The sequence below is a fragment of the Myripristis murdjan genome, chromosome 6 (genome assembly GCF_902150065.1).
Source record: "Myripristis murdjan chromosome 6, fMyrMur1.1, whole genome shotgun sequence".
Lineage (NCBI taxonomy): Eukaryota > Metazoa > Chordata > Actinopteri > Holocentriformes > Holocentridae > Myripristis > Myripristis murdjan.
Window position 1 is genome coordinate 4,630,120 of NC_043985.1, and position 20,337 is coordinate 4,650,456.

The 20,337-nt window shown below is 41.9% G+C and overlaps 1 protein-coding gene across 2 annotated transcripts in view; it reads right to left on the minus strand.

Annotated features, from left to right (window-relative positions):
* Positions 1–20,337, minus strand: part of met (MET proto-oncogene, receptor tyrosine kinase) — a 70,069-nt gene that overhangs the window by 10,646 nt on the left and 39,086 nt on the right. The window contains exons 11-14 of one of the 2 annotated variants that reach the window (XM_030054010.1): positions 10,613–10,822; positions 6,307–6,456; positions 1,563–1,716; positions 581–715 (exon numbers count right to left, since the gene is read on the minus strand). In XM_030054010.1, coding sequence (XP_029909870.1) covers positions 581–715; positions 1,563–1,716; positions 6,307–6,456; positions 10,613–10,822 — 649 coding nt within the window. The remainder of the gene's footprint in view (positions 1–580; positions 716–1,562; positions 1,717–6,306; positions 6,457–10,612; positions 10,823–20,337) is intronic. The other variant, XM_030054011.1, reaches the window with a different exon arrangement.

The window sequence follows — 20,337 nt, forward strand, 5'->3', positions numbered from 1 at the left end:
AGGATAAACATACATGGATTAAGTAAAACCCTAATATGGGCTTTCTTTGGCTTCCAGGTGATCCTGCACCGCACGGCAGCCGTCCCCTACCCCGAGGAGATACATTAGTTTATTAGTAAGGCTGCCTCCTTAGAGCTTAAGCCCTTCAGCTTGTGGTAGTGGAGGAAAATTGCTTTGGCCATCAGGATCAGGTAATACAAGGAAACTCCCATCCCTACACCCTCAGGACCAAGGCCAAAGGAAACAAAACCGCACGTGACTTTAAAGGAATACACACGTTTTGAGACACTGGCCTGCTGGTCAGCTTACCTGTCGGGTGATGAAAACACAGATGGAAACAGTGCACACTATGTTGAGCACTGAGCATAATCTCAAAAGTGAGAAGATGAGAGCTCGGAGTTAAATTTCTATGTTCTCATCGCTTTGACCAGTCTCCCAATAAAGTCAGTGTATTCCTTTTAGGCTAGAGGGTGTTAGGTAAGAGCTTGTAAGGCATGCACTGCCAGGCAGGGAGGCAGGTCGACGGGACGAGGTGGGAGGTGGGACGGGGGGCGGGGCGGGGTAAAGGTGCTTGACGTACCCTCCAGCAGAGTTGTTCTATAGTCCACAGACTCGTGGGAGACCATTTCATTAGTGGGGCTGACGCTCCTCGCATTAGCCAGCCTGTCCAGATGCTGGATGTGAGCCCGGCCATCATACCACACCTCAGACAGATCTACAGACGGATGGAAGGGATGGAAGGAGGCATGGTGAGGAGGAGAGGGGGAGAAAGAGAAAGAGGCAAAGGGGCATCATTGGATTTGGAGGGTGGAAGGGAGAGAGAGGGGGAGGGAAGGAAGGAGAGAGGCAAAGACATGGAGAAAGTGTGGGAGGGAGAGTTGGAGAAAAAAGGGACAAGGAGGGGTGGACAAGAGACAATTGCTTAGAGAGGGATTAGAAAGCGTTCCACCAGTTCCACCAGTGAACCCATCATCCAGAATGCATGACATCACCATCAGCCCCACATACACACCAACTGTAAACCCACCAGGCAAAACAAGACGGTCAACCATAGAAATCGTATGCAATCAACCCCTTGTAACAGCCTTGAGCAGGAACACACACATGCACACAGACACACACACAAAAAAACTTAAAAAAAACAAAAAATAGTAAAACAGTAAAAAAACAGTATTTAAAATAGTTTTTCATCCAATATATGCCCTACCTTCATATTTTTTTCATTTTGTTTCACAGGTATCTTACATATGATGATCTTACATATGTTTTTTTCCATATGGGATAGATAAGCAGTGAAATTCTTTCTCTACTTTTTAATATTTGTTCATTTATTTGTTTGTTTGTTTGTTTTTACAGCACCTCACTGGATCTTAGTTCCTACCAACTGATTACTGAAATTCATAAAATCATGATGCCACTCATATGTGTGAAATCACATGTCAAATAATCAAAGTAAAGTTTAATTGAAAAAAAAAAAAATCCTTAAAATGTTAAATGTGTTTTTGTTATGCTGAAGTGAAGTGACCGTTGACCCTGACACACGCTCGCCTCTCTGCCCTTACCGTCGATGTGTTTGTTCTTCTTCCACATGAGCAGCAGTCCCAGCAGCAGCAGCAGCAGGCTGACCAGGATGCAGCCCACGATGAGGCCCGTGTAGTCCTGCTCCTGTGCCAGCGTCACCTTGCCCAGGTGTCTGATGCTGTCCGCCTGGCGCCACTGGAGGGGGGAAGGTCAGGTCACATTGTATATTGTAAGTCTGAATAGCTAAAACAAAGAATACAGTACCGCTTTACAATACCATTACCCATATCAAGGGTTTATGAAGGGTTTATAATTAGGTTATTAATTAGGTTGTAAACACCTTATAAGTCATTAATAAACAATTATAAAACAAGTTATAACAGTTTTTATACATTGATGCAAGCTCACTTTTTGGCAAGACCAAGTTACTGCTGCACAGCATCGATTCTGTTAAATATCTGACCTTGCCAAATAGTGAGCCTGCACTGATGTATAAAAACTTAAAACCTAATTATAAACCATTCATATACCCTTAATAAGGGTAGTCTTACTGTAAAGTGGTAATAAAGTGGTAATAAAAAATACATCTTAACTTAACTTGTCCCCTTTGGCATGAACAAAAGCAAAGGTGCAGTTCAGCAACCATATTGTAAAACTTTGCAATGCATATACATATTGTACACACACAAGCGTTTGAAAGACATGAAAATAGAGTTCAGTCATGCAGTATGCAATATTATCACTACACACACACACACACACACACACAAACATCCACATGGGAGAGATTACATCAGTGATATTGCCTCAGCTGTTATTAGGTTTGGTGGAAATGAGGTTTCTTCTGCTGTGTGCTGCTGCAGATCAGACAGTGCGCCTGTGTGGATGTGTGTGTGTGTGTGTGTGTGTGTGCGCGTGTAGGCTTTTGGAGCTAAGGGATATTAGCTGACCCTTCCCCAGAGATAAAGGCTCTCCCCTCAAGGCCAGTTCACAAGTCAACAGCGATGAGGCAGATAACGTCTGCTCTGGGCCGCGACGCCGCTGCAACCTAATGGGACCACTAGATACTATCTTTAAGGACAACGTGAGGACGTCTGAAGCCCAGCATCCAATATCAGCTTGATCAGAAAGGTTATATGAAGCTGGACATTTGTCTGACTAATCCCCTTCTAACCTATTCAGATGTTTGTGTACAGGTGTTTGTTCCAAGCGAGCATACTAAAGATGGAGAGAGTGAAGCCTTAAACCCATACTGAGACAAACACAGCCCGGAAAAGCAAGATACACTGATAACGGCAAGATGTCAACAGTGCCAAACACTTTTAGGGTGGATTATTCCTTGAAACTTTGTGTGTTTACTAAATGTGATAAAGACTATAATGTTTGGCGGTAGTCTTACACATTCATGAAGGTATCCTATGAATTATCAATGAAAACTGAACTTGTGAAATAAATATTAACAGTATGAGTTTAGTTTTTGGGTCTCCTGTGCCTGAGGGTCATGATTATGACGTCCACTGTAGTTAATCATTGAATGGGCTTGTAGTTCATGCTCCAAAAAGTTCACATGCTCTACAATTTCACTGAAAGAATCCACCAGGTTCTCACACACAAGCAAAAAAAAAAAAAAAAAAAAAAAAAAAAAGGATTCTTCTAAAAAAAAAAAAAAAAAAAAAAAAAAAAAATGTAATGTGATATTTGAGAACTTTAGAACTCTTTCTTCTATAAAATGTCAAAATTTTGTTGTAAGGCATCTTTTGCACCCTCCATTTCAAGTTCACAAGGTCCAACACCCAAACGTGGGGCATCCTTTTGTCCCACATGTCCCTCTGTTGTCCTTTTGAAGACATATCAGGAATCTTCATGATGCCATGCAGTCCTGAAGCTACAGCCCCAGATCTGTAATGTCCACTACAGAGGACACAAAGACACTGGCTGGGTCTCAAGAGGCTATGATGAAAAACCTACAGAGCATTGCAGCGTAATGACGACCACATCTGAGGAGTGTGCTGGCAAAGCCTTGTGATTTCTTTCCTCTTTATGCTGTTTTAATTTGAAATGAGCACCAGTCTACCAGACGCTGGCCTGATCTTAGCACATCTCCTCAAGTCAGATGATGCTTGACTTGCTTTCAAATGACAAGACAGCTGTGAGCAGGGCCTTTTCAACAGACTGTAATAAATTCTCCCTGAGCCGGTTTTATTGGGGTGGGACAGGGACTGCATTAGGACAGTAGAGTTACTGAAGTCCCCTGTAAATGATCTGGAACACTGAAGGAATGCGGTGTTTTCCATCAGCTTCCCTGAGCGAGTCGCCAAGGGCTCCGTCGGGTTAATGGCAGAATAAGTGCTCATAGAGTGAAGTTTGACTTTGCTTTCTTTCTTTCTTTTTTCTTTTTTTTTTTAGAACGTCTAGATGTTTATTTCTTCAAACTTACACACACTGCAGTATTGTTTGAACATAAAAACAAAACAAGGATAAAATAAATTTAATTAAACTAAAACTAAACAAATAAATATCCAAAAATGCATTAATAGTTTTTTAAAGTAATGTTACACACACATTTTGTAACAAGATTCTGCATTGTCCATCTATCATCATTAGGTGTTATGGTGACATCCTCTTGCTGTGCAGTGATTGAGCCTCTCCTCTCTTCAGAAGCAGGTGCTGTGATTCAGTTTCCTCTCCTGCTGCCTATAATGCTCAGGTTGTCTTGTTGTCACAGTAATAGAGGTGTTCATTCACTTCTATGTTTGACATTGAGCTCATAATTAGTGCTGCATTTTCTGGACTGCGTTTTAATGACAGGTGTTTCTAATATTCTGTCCCCGTCAGTGTATATAAATAGGGAGGACAAAAAAGTAGAAACACCTCTCAATATAATGTCGTCCAGTACAAGACCTCTGCAAACGACAACCTCAATAATAAACACAGAATTAAATTTACACACTCTCCATAATGTCAACAAAAAGTGAACATTATAAACTTTCTTAAAAGGTAGAATTGATGGAATTTATTTATGCACTGAACTGCATTAGACTGTGCAGGCGGACCTGAGAAAGTGGCCAGAGAGTGTATTTTACTGCTGAGGCATGCAACACACACAGGGAATTTCCATATAAACAGACAACATTACATGGAGGCCTGCTTTATCATATTCAGTTATTTCAGCGTGAAGGTTGGATATGTCTGCATGGAAACAGACTTTAAAAACATTCTGCTTTTTCCTCTGTGGATTAAGTTTCCTTTCCCATCTCTTCTCCATGAGGCGTGAACATTCCCAGGCCACATGAATGCCTTCTAAGTCTATTGTAAGCAGCGTAGGGAAACATTAGATTTCAAGGTAATTAGTTACTTTGTTACTTGCCTTGAAAGTAACTAGTTGCATTATAAAGTTAAAGAAGGAGTGAAGCTGATCTCATTCACTGCAGCAGACTTAGACTGCATGTTTTCGTCGTCATGGGATGCTGCAGGGTTATCACTTTTTTTTTTTCTTTTCTTTTCTTTTTTTTTTTTTGCAGTAATAACATATGGAACACTATGACAGAAAAATAAATGGGCTTTTGATTTTCTCCCAGGTGGATTTGTCATCGCTGTACAGCCAAGCTTGGTTCAAACCCAGAGAACTTTTTTTTTCTTGTTTAGTGGAGATTCCAAGGTTTCCAGCGATCCCAAATATGTCGTGCTGAATTCCAGGGAAATGTGTATAAAATGATCTCAAGGAAACTGAATCAGGTCAACTGGACTTAGTTATATGTCTAGAAGACCTTTCGCAGATACAGAATGTGTCTTTTTTAATGGTGAAGCTACTTGAGGGGAAATTTAAGGAAACATCAGAATTCAGTGGGTTAAAACTGTGACAGACTGCAATGACTGAAAAACTAACATATATGTTGACTAATTACCGTAATAAAATAATCTGAGAAGTCTGGCCCTGATCAAAGTGCTTTACCCCAACACTTACTGTAAGTGTCCTGCAGCTCTAATTACACTAACCGCAGCTCCATCAATGACTAATAGTAGTGCAACAGTGTTAGTTCTCGATATTTTCCTACCACTCTTTCTACTCTCTCTCTGTGTCTCACACACACTGACATACACACACACACACACACGCCACTTGAAGCAAACACACAAGCTTTTCTTTGCCGTCAAGATGCAGGGATGTTGGAACAAGACGTCCATTGAGTGGAGTGGAGTGGATGTGTGGGATCTGTGTGTGTGTGTGTGTGTGTGTAGACACACGACTATGCGGCTTGGACTGAGTGTTCTCGTTGACTGGCTGTTGCAGTGGATAATGAGATGACTGTGTTTGTGTGTATGCACATGCTTGAATGACACTGCATGTACCTCTGTGTGCACTTGTGTGTGTACGCATGCATGTGTGTGTGTGTGTGTGTGTGTGTGTAGGTATGTCTGACTGAAAGCACTATTCTCATATTCAGCATTCAAATCTTATTTTTTAATTTTTTAGTGCTTAAGTTTCACTTGTTTCTAGATTCAAGTATAAATATGTTTGAAATAAGGCAGAGTGAGGCCGATCAGCCCACGAAGCTCAAGCAAATGACACTCGATTCAAGAAAATTCTGGAAACAAGTGGGATTATCTCATTCCATTGGTAAATTTTGTCATTGTTTGAAGAAAAAACAAGATTTTTAAACACTGCATATGGGACTTAATTATTTGCCATCTGCATATCAGTATAAATGTATCTGGATGTGAAAATATGCTTGTGTGTGTGTGTGTATGTGTGTGTGTGTGTGTGTGTGTGCGTGCGTGCCTCACCTCCACCTGCAGCTCCTTGGCGGCGGTGGCCTGCAGCTCGGTGGGAACAGTGCACTCCAGAGTGTTTCCTACCAGAGTCAGACTCTCACAGCTGTGGTTGGACACAGTCAGGACCTGACACTTCATCGCCTCGCGGTCCATTCGATCGCCCTGCAAGGGAGAGGTGAGGGAGAAGGAAAGGTGGCGAGGTGTGAGACAAGGAAGGTGGACCATTTCTCGTGTACGTTCTAGACCCGCAAATGTGTAAATGATATCACTTGACATGCATTTTGCTCTGAACGTTATAAAACCTCTAGCATTTTTATGTGAAATCAAAATGCATGTACTCAGTGTATTGTAATGACTTTATAAGACACAATTATAAAAATACATATTTGTGAATTGTGAAATACAGGGTGACCCAAAAAAACGGGAACTTTTTAACAATCCAATAAAACCAAGAGTGATGGAAGAAAAATATTTTATTCATAGTAATTGAAACCTGAAAACATGCCATTTAAGAAACAATGATGGAATTTTCATTTTTTAAAAATTGTGCTGCCACTTGCTCATGTCTGCCAATACGCACTTCAAAAATTCCCGTTTTTTGGGGTCACCCTGTATTTGTGGAACATGGTCCACACATGCTGACAGGTCTAGAGTGCTGGATCACCGACAGCACACTGATCATAGATAAATAAAAAAAAAAGATGAGGAGTTTCATTCCAAAATTAGGAAGTCAGCCAGCTGAAATCTCAGTGTTCAATACTCAAACTGTTACATGTTATTGCTTTTTACACCTGCCAACATGTGAAGCTGCCAAGGGCAATTTTAAAGCAAACTGTCTGTCTTTTATAAGGCTTGTCGGCAATTAACCTGGGCTCTTGGTTGACAGAGTTTCACAGCCTGGGACTGTATTCTGAAGGCTAAACCGGAGCCTTGCTATTTAACTTATAGTGGCATTTTGAAATAGAGCGCTTCAAATCTGGGGGAAACAGGGGAGAAATGACCTGGGAGAGGTGAGGTAATACTGCAATAAATTCGATGTATCGCAGCGGAGGGGCCCAGGCGCTCGTCTTGTCAGGGCTTATGGTGATTTGTAGATATCGGGAGGTTTGGACATAAATTGACCCTGTAGCTGCTGATATGAGTAAGACGGAGCCGGTCATGTGACCCTCCATGGGACGACAACAAACACTCCCTCTGAGGTCTGACTGGAAGCACGGGCAGCTGAAACCGCTCTCCATGTGAATGTGTGACTCAGTATGAGAAAGTGAATGAGTTAGGCTAGTGTATGTGTGTGTGTGTGTGTGTGTGTGTGTGTGTTTAATTGAGTTAGTAAGTACGTGTTGACTGATGGGAAATGGTGAAACAAGTCTCACTTCAGCGGCTCGACCTAACACTCTCTCTCTTTCTCCCTTTGTTTCATACTCTCTCACTCTTGTGTCTCTCCTTGTTTTTTTTTTTCTTTTCCCTCACTCTCTCTCTCTCTCTCTCTCTCTCACACACACACACACACACACACACTTGCAGTGTGGCAGAAGGCAATAAAGGGAATGATCACATTCCTTGCGTGACAGCTTGGGATTTTCCAATTTGACACAGAGTGGAGGCTCGCACCTGTTCCTGCACTCTGAACACACACACACACACGCACAAACACACACACACACACACACACACACACATACACAAATGCACAACACACACTGCACTCGGGCTGATCAGTCCACAGACACAGCGACATAAACCCCTAATACACCCACGTGCTTGCAATTAAGACGCATGCAATGTCACTGCTGCATAACAAAGCAATACAATCCGTATTTAGTGTGTTCCATGTCTGCATATGCAACACAGAGAGGAGCTAATTGGAGTTCAGATGCTTCTCACTCTCCCGTGCAGTGATCAGCAGTGATAAGAGCACGGCCACGAGCCAAGACAAACAGCCTGGATCCTTTATCTGTGGCCATGCTGGCACAGAGCTGCCAGTCATTGCTAAATATTCCCTGTATTTATCCTTTATTGGCAGCCATTTTGGGGCTACAGTTATCAGATGGCTTAACAAACTCAACATCTGCCCTTTACTAGAGGCCATTTTGGGCCAGAGTTATCAGATGGCATTAAACGCGGCCTGTTTCTCTGCGATGCTGGGTAGCGTCCCCCTGGGTATAATGTGGGGGTTTGTCTGGGCTGAAGGGGGGGGGACGGAGAGGGGGGAGAAGGTTGGGTCGGTGGTGGATTTAGCGTCGGGGGCCAAGGTCATGCCTGGGAAAAAAAAAAAAGAGAGCTAGGATCCCATGCGATTGGTTCAGCACAGCTGCCGCTAACCATCGAGCTGCAGTCAACAAAAAAAAAAAAAAGAAAGAAAGAAAAGAAAAGAGGAGAAAAATGTTTTTCATTGTTTTCTCAAAACAGACCTAAGGGATTGTGGTGGCATGTTTGAAAGGTGGTGTTAATATGTCAAGGGCTTTGACCTCGACATGCAGAACAATAAGAGCCCATGAAGAGAATACATGGAGAGCTGGAGGGCTGAGGTTAAAATGATGGGAAACAGACTCTACTTCCTGTTTTTCTTTCAGTATTGTTTCCTTCCCACCTTGGCTTGAGCCATGGTTGTGTGTGTGTGATGTATGTGAATGTGCATATCTTTGTGTGTTTGTGACCGAGAGCCAAAGTGCAGCAACCAGAATTAACATCAACCCACTGCCAAAATATCAGTTCAACCCATTCAGTTCAAACATCTTAGAATTAAACCAAACTGGTTTGAGGCCAGGTTGGAGTAAGAAATCTATCAAATCTACATTTTATCTTATTTTTCATTCCCCAGACTCACACCAGCACCACTGACAATATGAATGACCGATAACACACTGTATATTTGTGGGGGTTAGCAGAGTGCTGAAGTTAGCAGGGAGTTTAAGCTGCTGTGTTGATGAGCATCTGCCCTGCTGGAGTCTCTCTGAGCTGAAACCCCACCGGCTCCAGAGCTGCTGTTGTGTGAGCTGACCTCAGGCAGACCTCTGTGTGTGACATTGTTACTATAAATATTTCAGGCTGTGATCCCATATGATGATTTTTGGAACGCACTTGATCCTGGTTTCCAGTGGTTTGGTCATGGCCGACATGCTTCTCCCCCCCTAACTATTTGCCTTGTGTTTTGGATGCGTCACATTGGATTCAAAATGAACGTGTCTCAGTGCCAGAGAGAGAGAAAATTAGCAGTGCCTGGAGGGAAGAAAGGGGCCTCTTACAGTGTCCAAGTGTCAATATGAGCTACATCCTCCATTTGAGAACGGGCTCCATCATCCTCTCCTTCAAGAGGTAGCAAAGCAATCACGTCTCTTGTCCATTTCAGTCAGGACAGCTCACATAGGCTATAGGAGAATGTTTACTGATGTGACATGACAATAACTGACTTAAGCAGGCTAGATTTTCTTGTATGTTCATACACAGCTCTCATCGGGATATGCACAATCTGTGTAACAGTAATGTAAATAGAAGCAGCAGTCTTATGGTACATTTTGAAGCTTTGAATTTAGGAAGTGAGATGGTGATTGGTTAACTCTGAAAAGTGCGCCATTGAGAAGACCAACCAGCTTCCTGACTGAAGCAGCTTTGGTCATTTGTATTTTAATCTATTTTATGACACATTACTTCAGGTGAGATGTCACACTCCCTGTGCCCTTCGACTTAAGGCTCTCTCAGCACTGCAAAAACGCAAAATCTTACCAAGATTATTTGTCTTATTTCAAGTCAAAAATGTCTTATTTCCAGTCAAAATATCTCATTACACTTAAAATAAGACATGATCACCTCAGAAGTAACTTGTTTTTAGACAATTGCCTCTTGTTTCAAGTGAAAATTCACTTGAAACAAGTGAAAATTTGCTTGTTTCATTGGCAAAATTTGCCAGTGGAAAAAGTGAAAATTCACTTGAAATAAGTGAAAATTAGCTAGAAACAAGAAACACATTTTGCCAATGAAACAAGCAAATTTTCACTTGAAACAAGTGAAAATTGTCTAAAAACAAGTTACTTCTGAGGTGATCATGTCTTATTTTAAGTGTAATGAGATATTTTGACTAGGAATAACACATTTTTGACTTGAAATAAGACAAATAATCTTGGTAAGATTTTGAGTTTTTGCAGTGTACCCAAAGCGATTTGCAAGTAAGCAGGGAGGTTACTGTCATCCTTGCTCAAGGGCACTTTGCAGCACACATGGCTGTTGATGGATCAAGCCTGGGACCTCTTAGTTAAAGGACATTCTCTCTGACCACCGGGTCATCATCTTTCCCCCTCTAACTGACTGTGGGAACTCTCACCCTCAGCTCCACGATGCTCTTGTTGTCCTTGGAGGTTAGCTTGGGGTCCTGGAAGAGCGGGTCCTCCACATAGATCAGGTCCCATTGTTGCGTGGAGAAGCCGTCCAGGACAAAGGCCACCTTGGTGACGATGGGTGGCTGCAGGGCCAGTTTGGCAAGCGAGGGTGTGGTGCACTGGATGGATGACCTGTTCTCACCATACACACAGCTCTGGAGGAGACAGGCGGTTGGGAACACAAACAGAGATGAACACACACGTTAGATTAAAATACTGTGGTGTTAAGCACACATTCAAATGCAAGCACACAGGCACACTAGACAAGAGATGCATTCATTTACAAAGGGCACACACAAAGACTAGAATTACATGAAGTGAATGTGCTTCACTATGCTTGTGAAAACATTTCACTGCTGATCTCCAATCTCTGACCTCTAACTTTAATCAAAAGTAGGGCTGTACCCGACTAAGAAATTTCTCATTTGAATCAGATTCAACCTATTCCTTGTTTTATTTATTATTATTTGTAATTTATTGTCTTTCTGGCAATCAGAAATTGCATTGGCACAAGTTTCAGTGTTGACAGACCACTTTAGTAGTAACCAAAGCAATTATAATCATTCATAATCAAAAGCATCACAGTCATACAAACTCATTAGAGTATGTAAAATCTGTAAAATTCATTGTGGCAGCTGCAACAACATTTTAATTGCCGGCTAATTTTGTATTACCGTGTGGCTTTGTTTGAATAATGAGATAGAGTAATGAGACAGCAGATAGGTTTGTCTTGTTAAATGAAACTCTTTTAAGTAACTTCTTTATCCTCTAAACATGTCAAGAGTTACACATCATGGGGCTAAATATGCCTAAAAACACGTCTGTTTCAGTGTTTCCACCTGTATTTATTTCTTACAGCGACATATGGTACGCCTATTTTCAACAACAGCAACACCAATGAATTATTAGATGAATATTAGAAGAATACTGCAGTGTGTGTACATTTGAATCATCAGTTCACAGGGGCATCCCTAATATAAACCCACTCCTTATTCTAACCTTAATCCAAAACACTGGTCACAACTCGACAGAGAAGAAGAAGAAGAAGAAGAAGAAGAAGAAGAAGAAGAAGAAGAAGAAGAAGAAGAAGAAGAAGAAGAAGAAGAAGAAGAAGAAGACTCTGAGAGGACATTTGGTCCATATAAAGGTAGAAATACAAAAACACACTCATACACACATGGACGCACAGGGAAAGAGGGGGAAAAGTCCCTCAGCCCTCAAACTTATGGCAGCACATTGCAGCCCCCTCCAGCTCTTCACTTCAGTCATACTACGCCATAATCCTCATCTTGGAAACTTCTTTTACACTCATCACATCACACGAGACACTGCCCCGTTTACAATCACCTCCGAGTTTTTAAATGCCAGGCCCGAGGGCACAACAGAGCTGTATCCCACCTTGGATGGAGCCCAGCGAGGCCTTCCAGTTTTTGTGTTCATTAACATGCCAGAGTGAGAGACAGAAGGCATGGAGCATAAAACACTTCAAGTCCTTTTTTATTGAGGTATCAGGGAGTTTTGTCTCATTTTCGGCTGACTTGCGTGTTCAGTAAAGATTCTGAGCACAGTTGACGTTTGCTGTATTTAGTTGGCAAGAGATCAAAACTCAGGAGGAGCATCTCAATAAAGTCTGGAATTTCTGTGTCCATTTGTTCATGTGTGATGGTTTTTAGCATATGCACTGCTTAGGGGAATTGCAGTATGCATGGTGTGGGAGGAGACCTGCATGAGGGAAACATAGTGTGCAAACCAACTAGAGGCTGGTGTGCTCTATATCCACATACATGGAAGTAGCTCAGTAAATCATAACTTACTCACTCAGAAATCATAAATAAAATTGTGCCACAGTTGTAAAGCAACGACTTTATGCTGCCCAGTTGCCAGGAAAAAATGCTGGAATTTGACGTTTCTGCAAACTAATGATACATTGAAACGTAAAATTTTCAAGTTTTGAGACATAGTATAAAGTGAGCAAAAAAGGCAGCATTAGGGTGTAGGTGGGGTGGTGGATTGCACAGTTAACAGGATGTTAACAGCACACCAGGATTCAAGTCCTGTGTCAAGACGGAGCTGTGCTGGTTTTTAGCTACTGTTAGTTTACTAATATTACTGAGCATTAGCTAATACTTCATGACATTAAGCATGACCTTCTCCTAACCGTAACCACGACGATGAACCTTTTCCTAATTTTAATCATGACTTCTTCTTAACCTCAATGAGCCTTTTCCTCCACCACACTGGCTATAAATGTAAATATAGACATACAATGTATTTTGTGGTTGAGAAATGTTGAGATTTCAATGTATTTTTTGTTTTGCAGAAACATACAATGGCAACATTTTATTCTGGCAACTGGATTGGTCTATGTGTCATATTTCTAAAAGCTACAGAAAATGTTTTCAATTCCATGGATGCTGAACAACCTAAAGTATACAAAATTGGGAGGAAAAAAGTACGGATTATCTTGCCTCCATGCAGTAGGATCCTAGACAGTCGATGAATAGGGCACGCAGATTCCTACACATGGAACAAGTTGTATTGTTGCCTTTCATACCTTCAACGTCTAATTGTACCAAATGTGAAGTGGTGGGAAAGACAAATTCTTACACAGTGCAGTTAATAGTACAATCACTGAGTCACAGTTTTATGAACAGTTAGTAGGGGGGATTTTAGGGAAGCAAGCTGCCTTATAAAGAAACAGCGTCCAGTGGAGGTGTTACTGGGGCAACCTTCCCAGAAAAAGAAATAAAAGGCTGAGAATGAAAAAAAAGACATGAAAAATGAATGAGTGCACAAATCTTGAAGTTGTTGCTGATAGGACTTGACAAGCAAAAGCAGTAAAGCGCCCAGCTGTGATTATTGCCCCTATTATCCCCTTCTCTGCCTGTCAACATGTTGTAATGCTTCCTTGGATCATCATAAACTCAAAGCATCCACTTGTCATTTTCATTTTTACACCCAGACCCCAGAGCTGTGGTTCAATATTTCTGTGGTAAGCCAACGGCGCTGACGAACTTAAGATATGTCTTGTGATTATGGAGATTGTGGTGTTTTCATTAGGCAAAGCACACATCACTCCACGCTGTGTGTAAGTATGACGGGCAGCAGTCTCCACTGCAGCTCCCCACACAGACACACTCACTCTGAGCTGACCAAACAGTTCATCTCTGCACTGAAAGATCAGTTTTGATATTTGTGATGTGGTAAGAGGGGACAATGATGGTGTATGTTTAGATATGCTATGTAGACAGTGGGCAGGAAAGGTTCTCGGGTCAACACACACATCCTGTAATCTTTTGAACACAACAAACCAAACAAAGACAATAAAGAAAAATGTTCATCAGCGAAACTTTTTTCCATGACAAAGATGAGATGAGCTAAAAGCTAAAAATAGACCATAGATGATAACAACTATGACCACATGTATGTTTGGTTTTCATTGATGAGACGGGATGAAAATGTCATTAGCTGACTGCCAGACAAAAAATCCCCCCTCTTGAGTGTCTCTAGCCTTGCAGTGTGCTGCCCTGCCATTGGTTGAATTGGTTGAATAAGGGCGGTGCTGCCAACCGTATTCCCCAGCCACAGCCACACAGCTACGCACTATGATTCAAACAACACTGTAATCCTGGAAAAAAATTGACACATCTATCAGTAAATGGCCTTTGCTACTGTTTGATGGGCCTAGTCAATGTGATCATCGATCAGTATTAAACTCACTGTATTTGCATTTTAAAATTTTACATGTGAAGCAGCTAAAAAAAACTTTTTCTGGATTTGGAGTAAAGCAACATTCACTGCAGGGTCCTATCCCACTGCTCTTCATTAAATGCATGGAGTTCAGACTGAAGTGCATATAAAATCATCTGTGTGCGCTTGATGAAACTGTATTGATTTCATTTTAAAAAATCACAAAATGTATTTGACTAAAACGAGACTAAAACTTATAGATTTTGTCGACAAAAACTCAACTAAAACTAACAATAATTCAGAAGATTAAAATGTGATGTAAACTACTATGCATTATAGTCAAAAGACTGACTAAGACTAAATCAAAACCAGCTGCCAAAATTAACACTGCAACAAACAGTGCCTTCATGTTTGTCTTGAGTGGGTGGGTGCTTGCATTTAGGCTTTTAGCTGTTGCTCTCATGCAGAGTGAGGACAGTCTCTGTTATCAAAAGGCCACACTGCTCTGTTCAGTTTCAAAGTTTCAAAGTTAAGTTGATATTACCGCTAAACACAACTGGAAATGGTCTCCCTTTCCTCAGCAACTCCCACCGAGGGGCCTAGACAGACACCACACATTATTTTCCTACCTGTATCTACTCATTTCCACATGAAATGAGCAGGTAAGTGCAGGTGTTACTGATGACCTTAATGAGGGTTCTGTTCCATTCAGGTCTAACAGAGCCAGGTGGCTGCTGGTGTGCATTCTGGTTCATTGGAAAGGCTCTGCTGCACTTAAATGGAACAGAACCTTTATTAATGTCATTTGTAACACCTGTGTTTGCTCTGCTAGCTCATGTGGAAATGGCAGCAGTGAAAGGGGTCCACTGCAGTAAACCATTTCCTAACCTTAACCATTTCTAACCTGTGCCTAATTCAACCATCTGCAACCAAATGTTTCATCTTAATAATTTCTAAATCCATAGCTAACCCAAACCATCTCTAACCTAATGTCTAAACGTACCCATCTGGTTTGGTGGGCCAATCAGAGCCCACCATGTTGGAATAGTGGGAAAAACCCATATGCCTTGTGGCTGTTGTGACAAAAGGGTCTATTGCCATGCTTGATCTTAAAGCAAAAACAGTACTCCAGTTTTCAGTTCTGCTCTTCCTGCCTCACTACATTCACTTAACCCTTTCACGCATAGCGGTCACTATAGTGGACAGCTGTTTAAAAGTCATTTTCTCCTAAATGCAATGGTTTCTATGGTGGAATTGCATATCAGCTGTTAGAATGCTCTCTGCTGCTCCCCTCCATTGAGGTTTATGCAGAGACTGTCAATTCTTGTTGCTGAAAACATATTAATACTAGAATCATGACATGGTAATACCAGTCCTGCATCCTTAAAGAAGTATGGAGACTCAGAAAAGTGTTCATGCCCTAAGAAGAGTAAAAACACATCAGAAAAAAATCTTGACTCAAGCTTTCATAATTCATGCATCAAAGGGTTAAATAACAGCAGCTCAACCTATGCACTTGAGTATAGATGTGTTGTGTTCTTTGTCAAACAACTCAGATATCAGTTACCATCTCAAGAATTTTTTTTTTTGGTGTTTCCAGTCTCTTTAAATGACATTTAAATTTCATTTTTGGTCTTGTGGCTTTTAGTATTAGAAGAGAAAGCAAAGATCAATCCGAGATTTACTGATTGAGGATTAGTGTTATAAAAAAAAAATCACATTAGGGGTGCATTCAAGACCAGTATCGCCTCGAAGCTTGCTGACTTGCATCTAGCAATTGATCATACTGACCAAATGGTTGGGAAAATCTGAAATGACATCCCTGTGTGCACTTGTATGGAGGTGAAGCAGTGCAGCAATGAAAAAAGGCATGCCTGCTCAGCAAAAAAACATCCCTGGAAATAATAAAAAAAAAAAACACATCTAAATCATGTATTTTGCCAACCATTATAGGGCCTGTAATGTTTATTATACCCCCAAAAAGGTTGACAAATTGGTCAATATCTGACTTCCGACGCTTTGATTGATCTCCAGCTCCCCTGAGTGTCACTGCTGACTGCAGTAGCTGCAGATCTGCTGAAATGTTGTTGAAACTTCCTGCTAGCTGCTTCATAGACTTCCAGTTCTCATTCCCCAGTGAGCTATAGCAGCCCAGATGGAGAACATGCACGCACACGCACACACACACACACACACATACACAGACACACACAAGCACATGCTCACACACAAATGAACATGCATGCAGACGAATAATGGACACACACAGGCAGACATGCACACACACTCAAATGTGGATAAACACACACACACACGCACACACACACACACACACACACGCATGACTCGCTCCAAGCAACTGCAGTCATAGCTGAGGGTAAGAGTGGGGGTAAGAGGGGTGAAGGGGGTCACCCAACAAAAGCAAACCAATAACTCTCCCAAGCCGGCCCCCCGCCTCCCCTAACCGGGGACCAACTACGGCGGGACTGGAGGGTAAAATGCCCCCCTGGGCCAGTAAGGAAAAATATCTTGTGAATTAGTGGAAACCTCAGTCAGTTCCATTGTTTCACGATGTCTCCTCTTATTTGCACGGAGCGGGTAGAGGAGGTGAGCGGCCGTAGTTTGGGAGCAGCTGTAAATACAATCGCTCGGCGGGCCGGGCGGCGAGCAGGGTGAGAGGTTTACTGTGGGGTGATGAGAGAACCAGCAATCCAGAAACCTCCACAGTGGAAGTGGCGTCCCAGTAGGATCATTACTGTAACAGCCTGCGAAAAAGCCAAGTCATAACGGAGCTCCCACATACAAAAGTGCTTGTCAAATCTAGAGTGATTTATGCCCACACAGTTTTCCGCTGTTTTCCGGCATGCTGCGCTGTGTTGTCATTTACATTAGACTGTGCTGTTTGCCTTTATGTTTTCTTGTGTAAAAAATCTAAAATATGAAGAAATATGCCCCTATATCAGAGAAATGCCATCATTTAAGTAACTCAAGTCAAACATACATACTCTATCTCAGTATGCTGATATGTATGTAACTGATAGTACATAAAATGAAAACATATATTTTGTATGCATATAAGACATGAAACAATATATTATCCTTTCATGGTCATGGTGCACCCATACCTGCTCAACATGTATTTATTTATGACAGTGGCATGTTGTGTCTTAAAAAAATTGGCAGGATGCCTGTATTTATATGTTAGACATACATATATGTCCATAAATGAAAATGTGCCAAATTCAAATACATTTCATATGTGTCATATATATTCAATGTGAATGTATATGTGGAAATCCCATGTGCATAAAGTATATTGTATATCTTTATGAGTCACTGTGCAAATAAACAAAACTAAACTAAGAGCACAGGGTGGTCATGGTGTTTTTTTTTTTTTTTTCCTACTTTTTAACTCAAACTCTTACGCCTGAAGTCATTTTTTTTTTTTTTTTTTTTTTTTTTACTCATATCTTACCAAGGCAAGTCGACCAGGCACGTGTCAGCACTGTCCAGTGAAAACCTTGCATCTCCAAAACGTCAACATTTCAAAACTTCAGAAAAAAAACAGCCTCATTTTCAGCTCGACCACAACGCATTTTTGAGTTTGTGCAGTGGCCTTGTCAGACCGAGTGCGGTGGAACTTTCTCAGCCCAGAGAGGCGCATGGAGTATGTCAGCTGACGTTCACACACGAAACCAACCAAGACTGAAGGTTGCAAAGTTTTCCCATGACAGCGGTGATGTGCCCTTTTCCACCAACCTGCTGCTTTACATTCATACAGCTGCACATTTTCATACCAGTGCAGCCACTCCTCTCCTGCTGAACAACCAGCAGCCCCCAGATGAGGGTTGAAGCACCTTGCACAAGTGCACCTCACCGTTACTAATTAACTTTCAGGCACGCCGTCCTCCCAGTCCCCCTTAGCTGAGGAGTCTGGGGTGACTCTGGGCATGGGAAAGGGAAGAGGCTTCATGAGGCGTTCAGGTGTCAGCTGGGGGATTTAGCCGCAAGGGCTGAGATGGGAAGAGGAGTCTGACACAAAACAAGCCAATCGCTGAATTCAGACAACAGGTGTCTGGCTGTGGCGGGGCCTCTAGTTAAACTGAACTATCTGCGATGGTGCGGCCCAGCATGCTCGCACTGGCATGGAAGGACGTGACTCTGTGGCTCTTTGTTGTATAACCGCTGCGGTAATGTGAAAATTCACAGTTCACTTTTTTATGCTGTTTTTTGTGCATATGTGTGTGTGTGTGTGCATAGCCCCCTTCAGCTTTGTGACCGTGCCAGCTTTTCACGACAGATCGTTAAAAAAAAAAAAAAAAAAAAAAAAGTCTCTTTCATGTTTGTGGGAAAGCTGAGATTGGCTGAGACTGGGCTTTACTGGAGATCTGAGAGGCAGATATCAAGTCAAAGTGGGGTGGATTTTTTTTTTTTTTTTTTTTTTTTCTCCTCCTGCCCCGGGTCTGGCCGCGACTCCCAAAACCTCTGTTGTTGTTGTTAGCGAGACGTGTTTTTCTTTCTCTGCGCAACCTGCTTTGCTAAGAAGTCAGCGCAGCGGTGCTTGAGATAAGTGTTGTTACATGAGTGTCCATGTCCATCTACATTCTTGTGTGTGTGCGCCTGTGTGTGTGTGTGTGTGTGTGCGCGCCTGTGTTTGCATCTCCTAGACTCTATTCCAACTGGAGAAGAGATTTTGCTGAATGAACTGAATGTCGGCGGGGGCTCTGCGGCTCGGCCTCCCAGTGGAGATGAAACCGATCGCCAGGCCGTCGTTTAGTTTTATGAATTCAGCTCTACAGAGATGACAGGCCGGCTCATATTACCCATGGTGCTGTTCTGCTGGCAGCGGAACCCTCAGGGATGTCCGCTTGTGGATGATCCCTGCCTCTGCTCAGAGGGTTTAAGACAATAAGACACTCATACTGTCCCTTCCAGGCGGAGCTTTAATTCATCCTGCTTACTGACAGGAATGTAACAGACGACAGCTGGGGCCCTACGGGGCATGATCCCATCCTAAATCATTAGTAATGATAGCCTTATTTAATCCAGGCCGCTCTTGCTGTTCTCTCTCTGGAAAACCTCTCTATTTGTTGTTGCCACTCTCCTCCGGTCTGTTATTCCAATTCCAAAGATAAATCAATACCTTAATGGAACAATAAACTACGACCGCGCCAGACGGTGCTTCAGTTCTTTCTTTCAATCATTCTTGAAGCTTTTGCATACTCAGGTGTTTTGCTGAGCCAATGATGATCTGCGTTTTAACTCAGGAACTCTGAGCTAAGTTATTGGAAGGGTTTCGGGAACCGAGGAGACCAAGCCATAGCTCATCTCCTAATGACAAATTCTTGACGTTTCTTCTATAGAGAGAATATAAAAAAAGATTGTTTCCTTCATTTTGAAGAGAATCACAGCCTGCGTTGATTATCACATACAGAGTTTTGATGGCTTGTATGAAAATGTCTTTATTTATACAGGGTGACCCAAAAAAACGGGAACTTTTTAACAATCCAATAAAACCAAGAGTGATGGAAGAAAAATATTTTATTCATAGTAATTGGTACCTGAAAACATGCCATTTAAGAAACAATGATGGAATTTTCATTTTTTAAAAATTGTGCTGCCACTTGCTCATGTCTGCCAATACGCACTTCAAAAATTCCCGTTTTTTTTGAGTCACCCTGTATGTGTACATATTCTTGAATGGTATAACTTAGCAATGAAAAACAAGCTTTTTTTTTTTTTTTTTTTTTAATTGTCTTCGTTCATGTGTAATCCAAAAACAGGTGCATTTTAAAGCAGCACTTACAGAGCAGGCAAGGGCAAATTTCAATTTTTTACAGCCTGAAAATCCATGTAAAACCTGCGCGCAGCTGCTATGTTCTGTCTGTCTTTACATCTAAGAAGTGGAAGAAAACATTCAATCCACTGAATCGGCAGATAAACCGAGCCTGCACTGCAGCCACAGGATTCAACAAGCCTT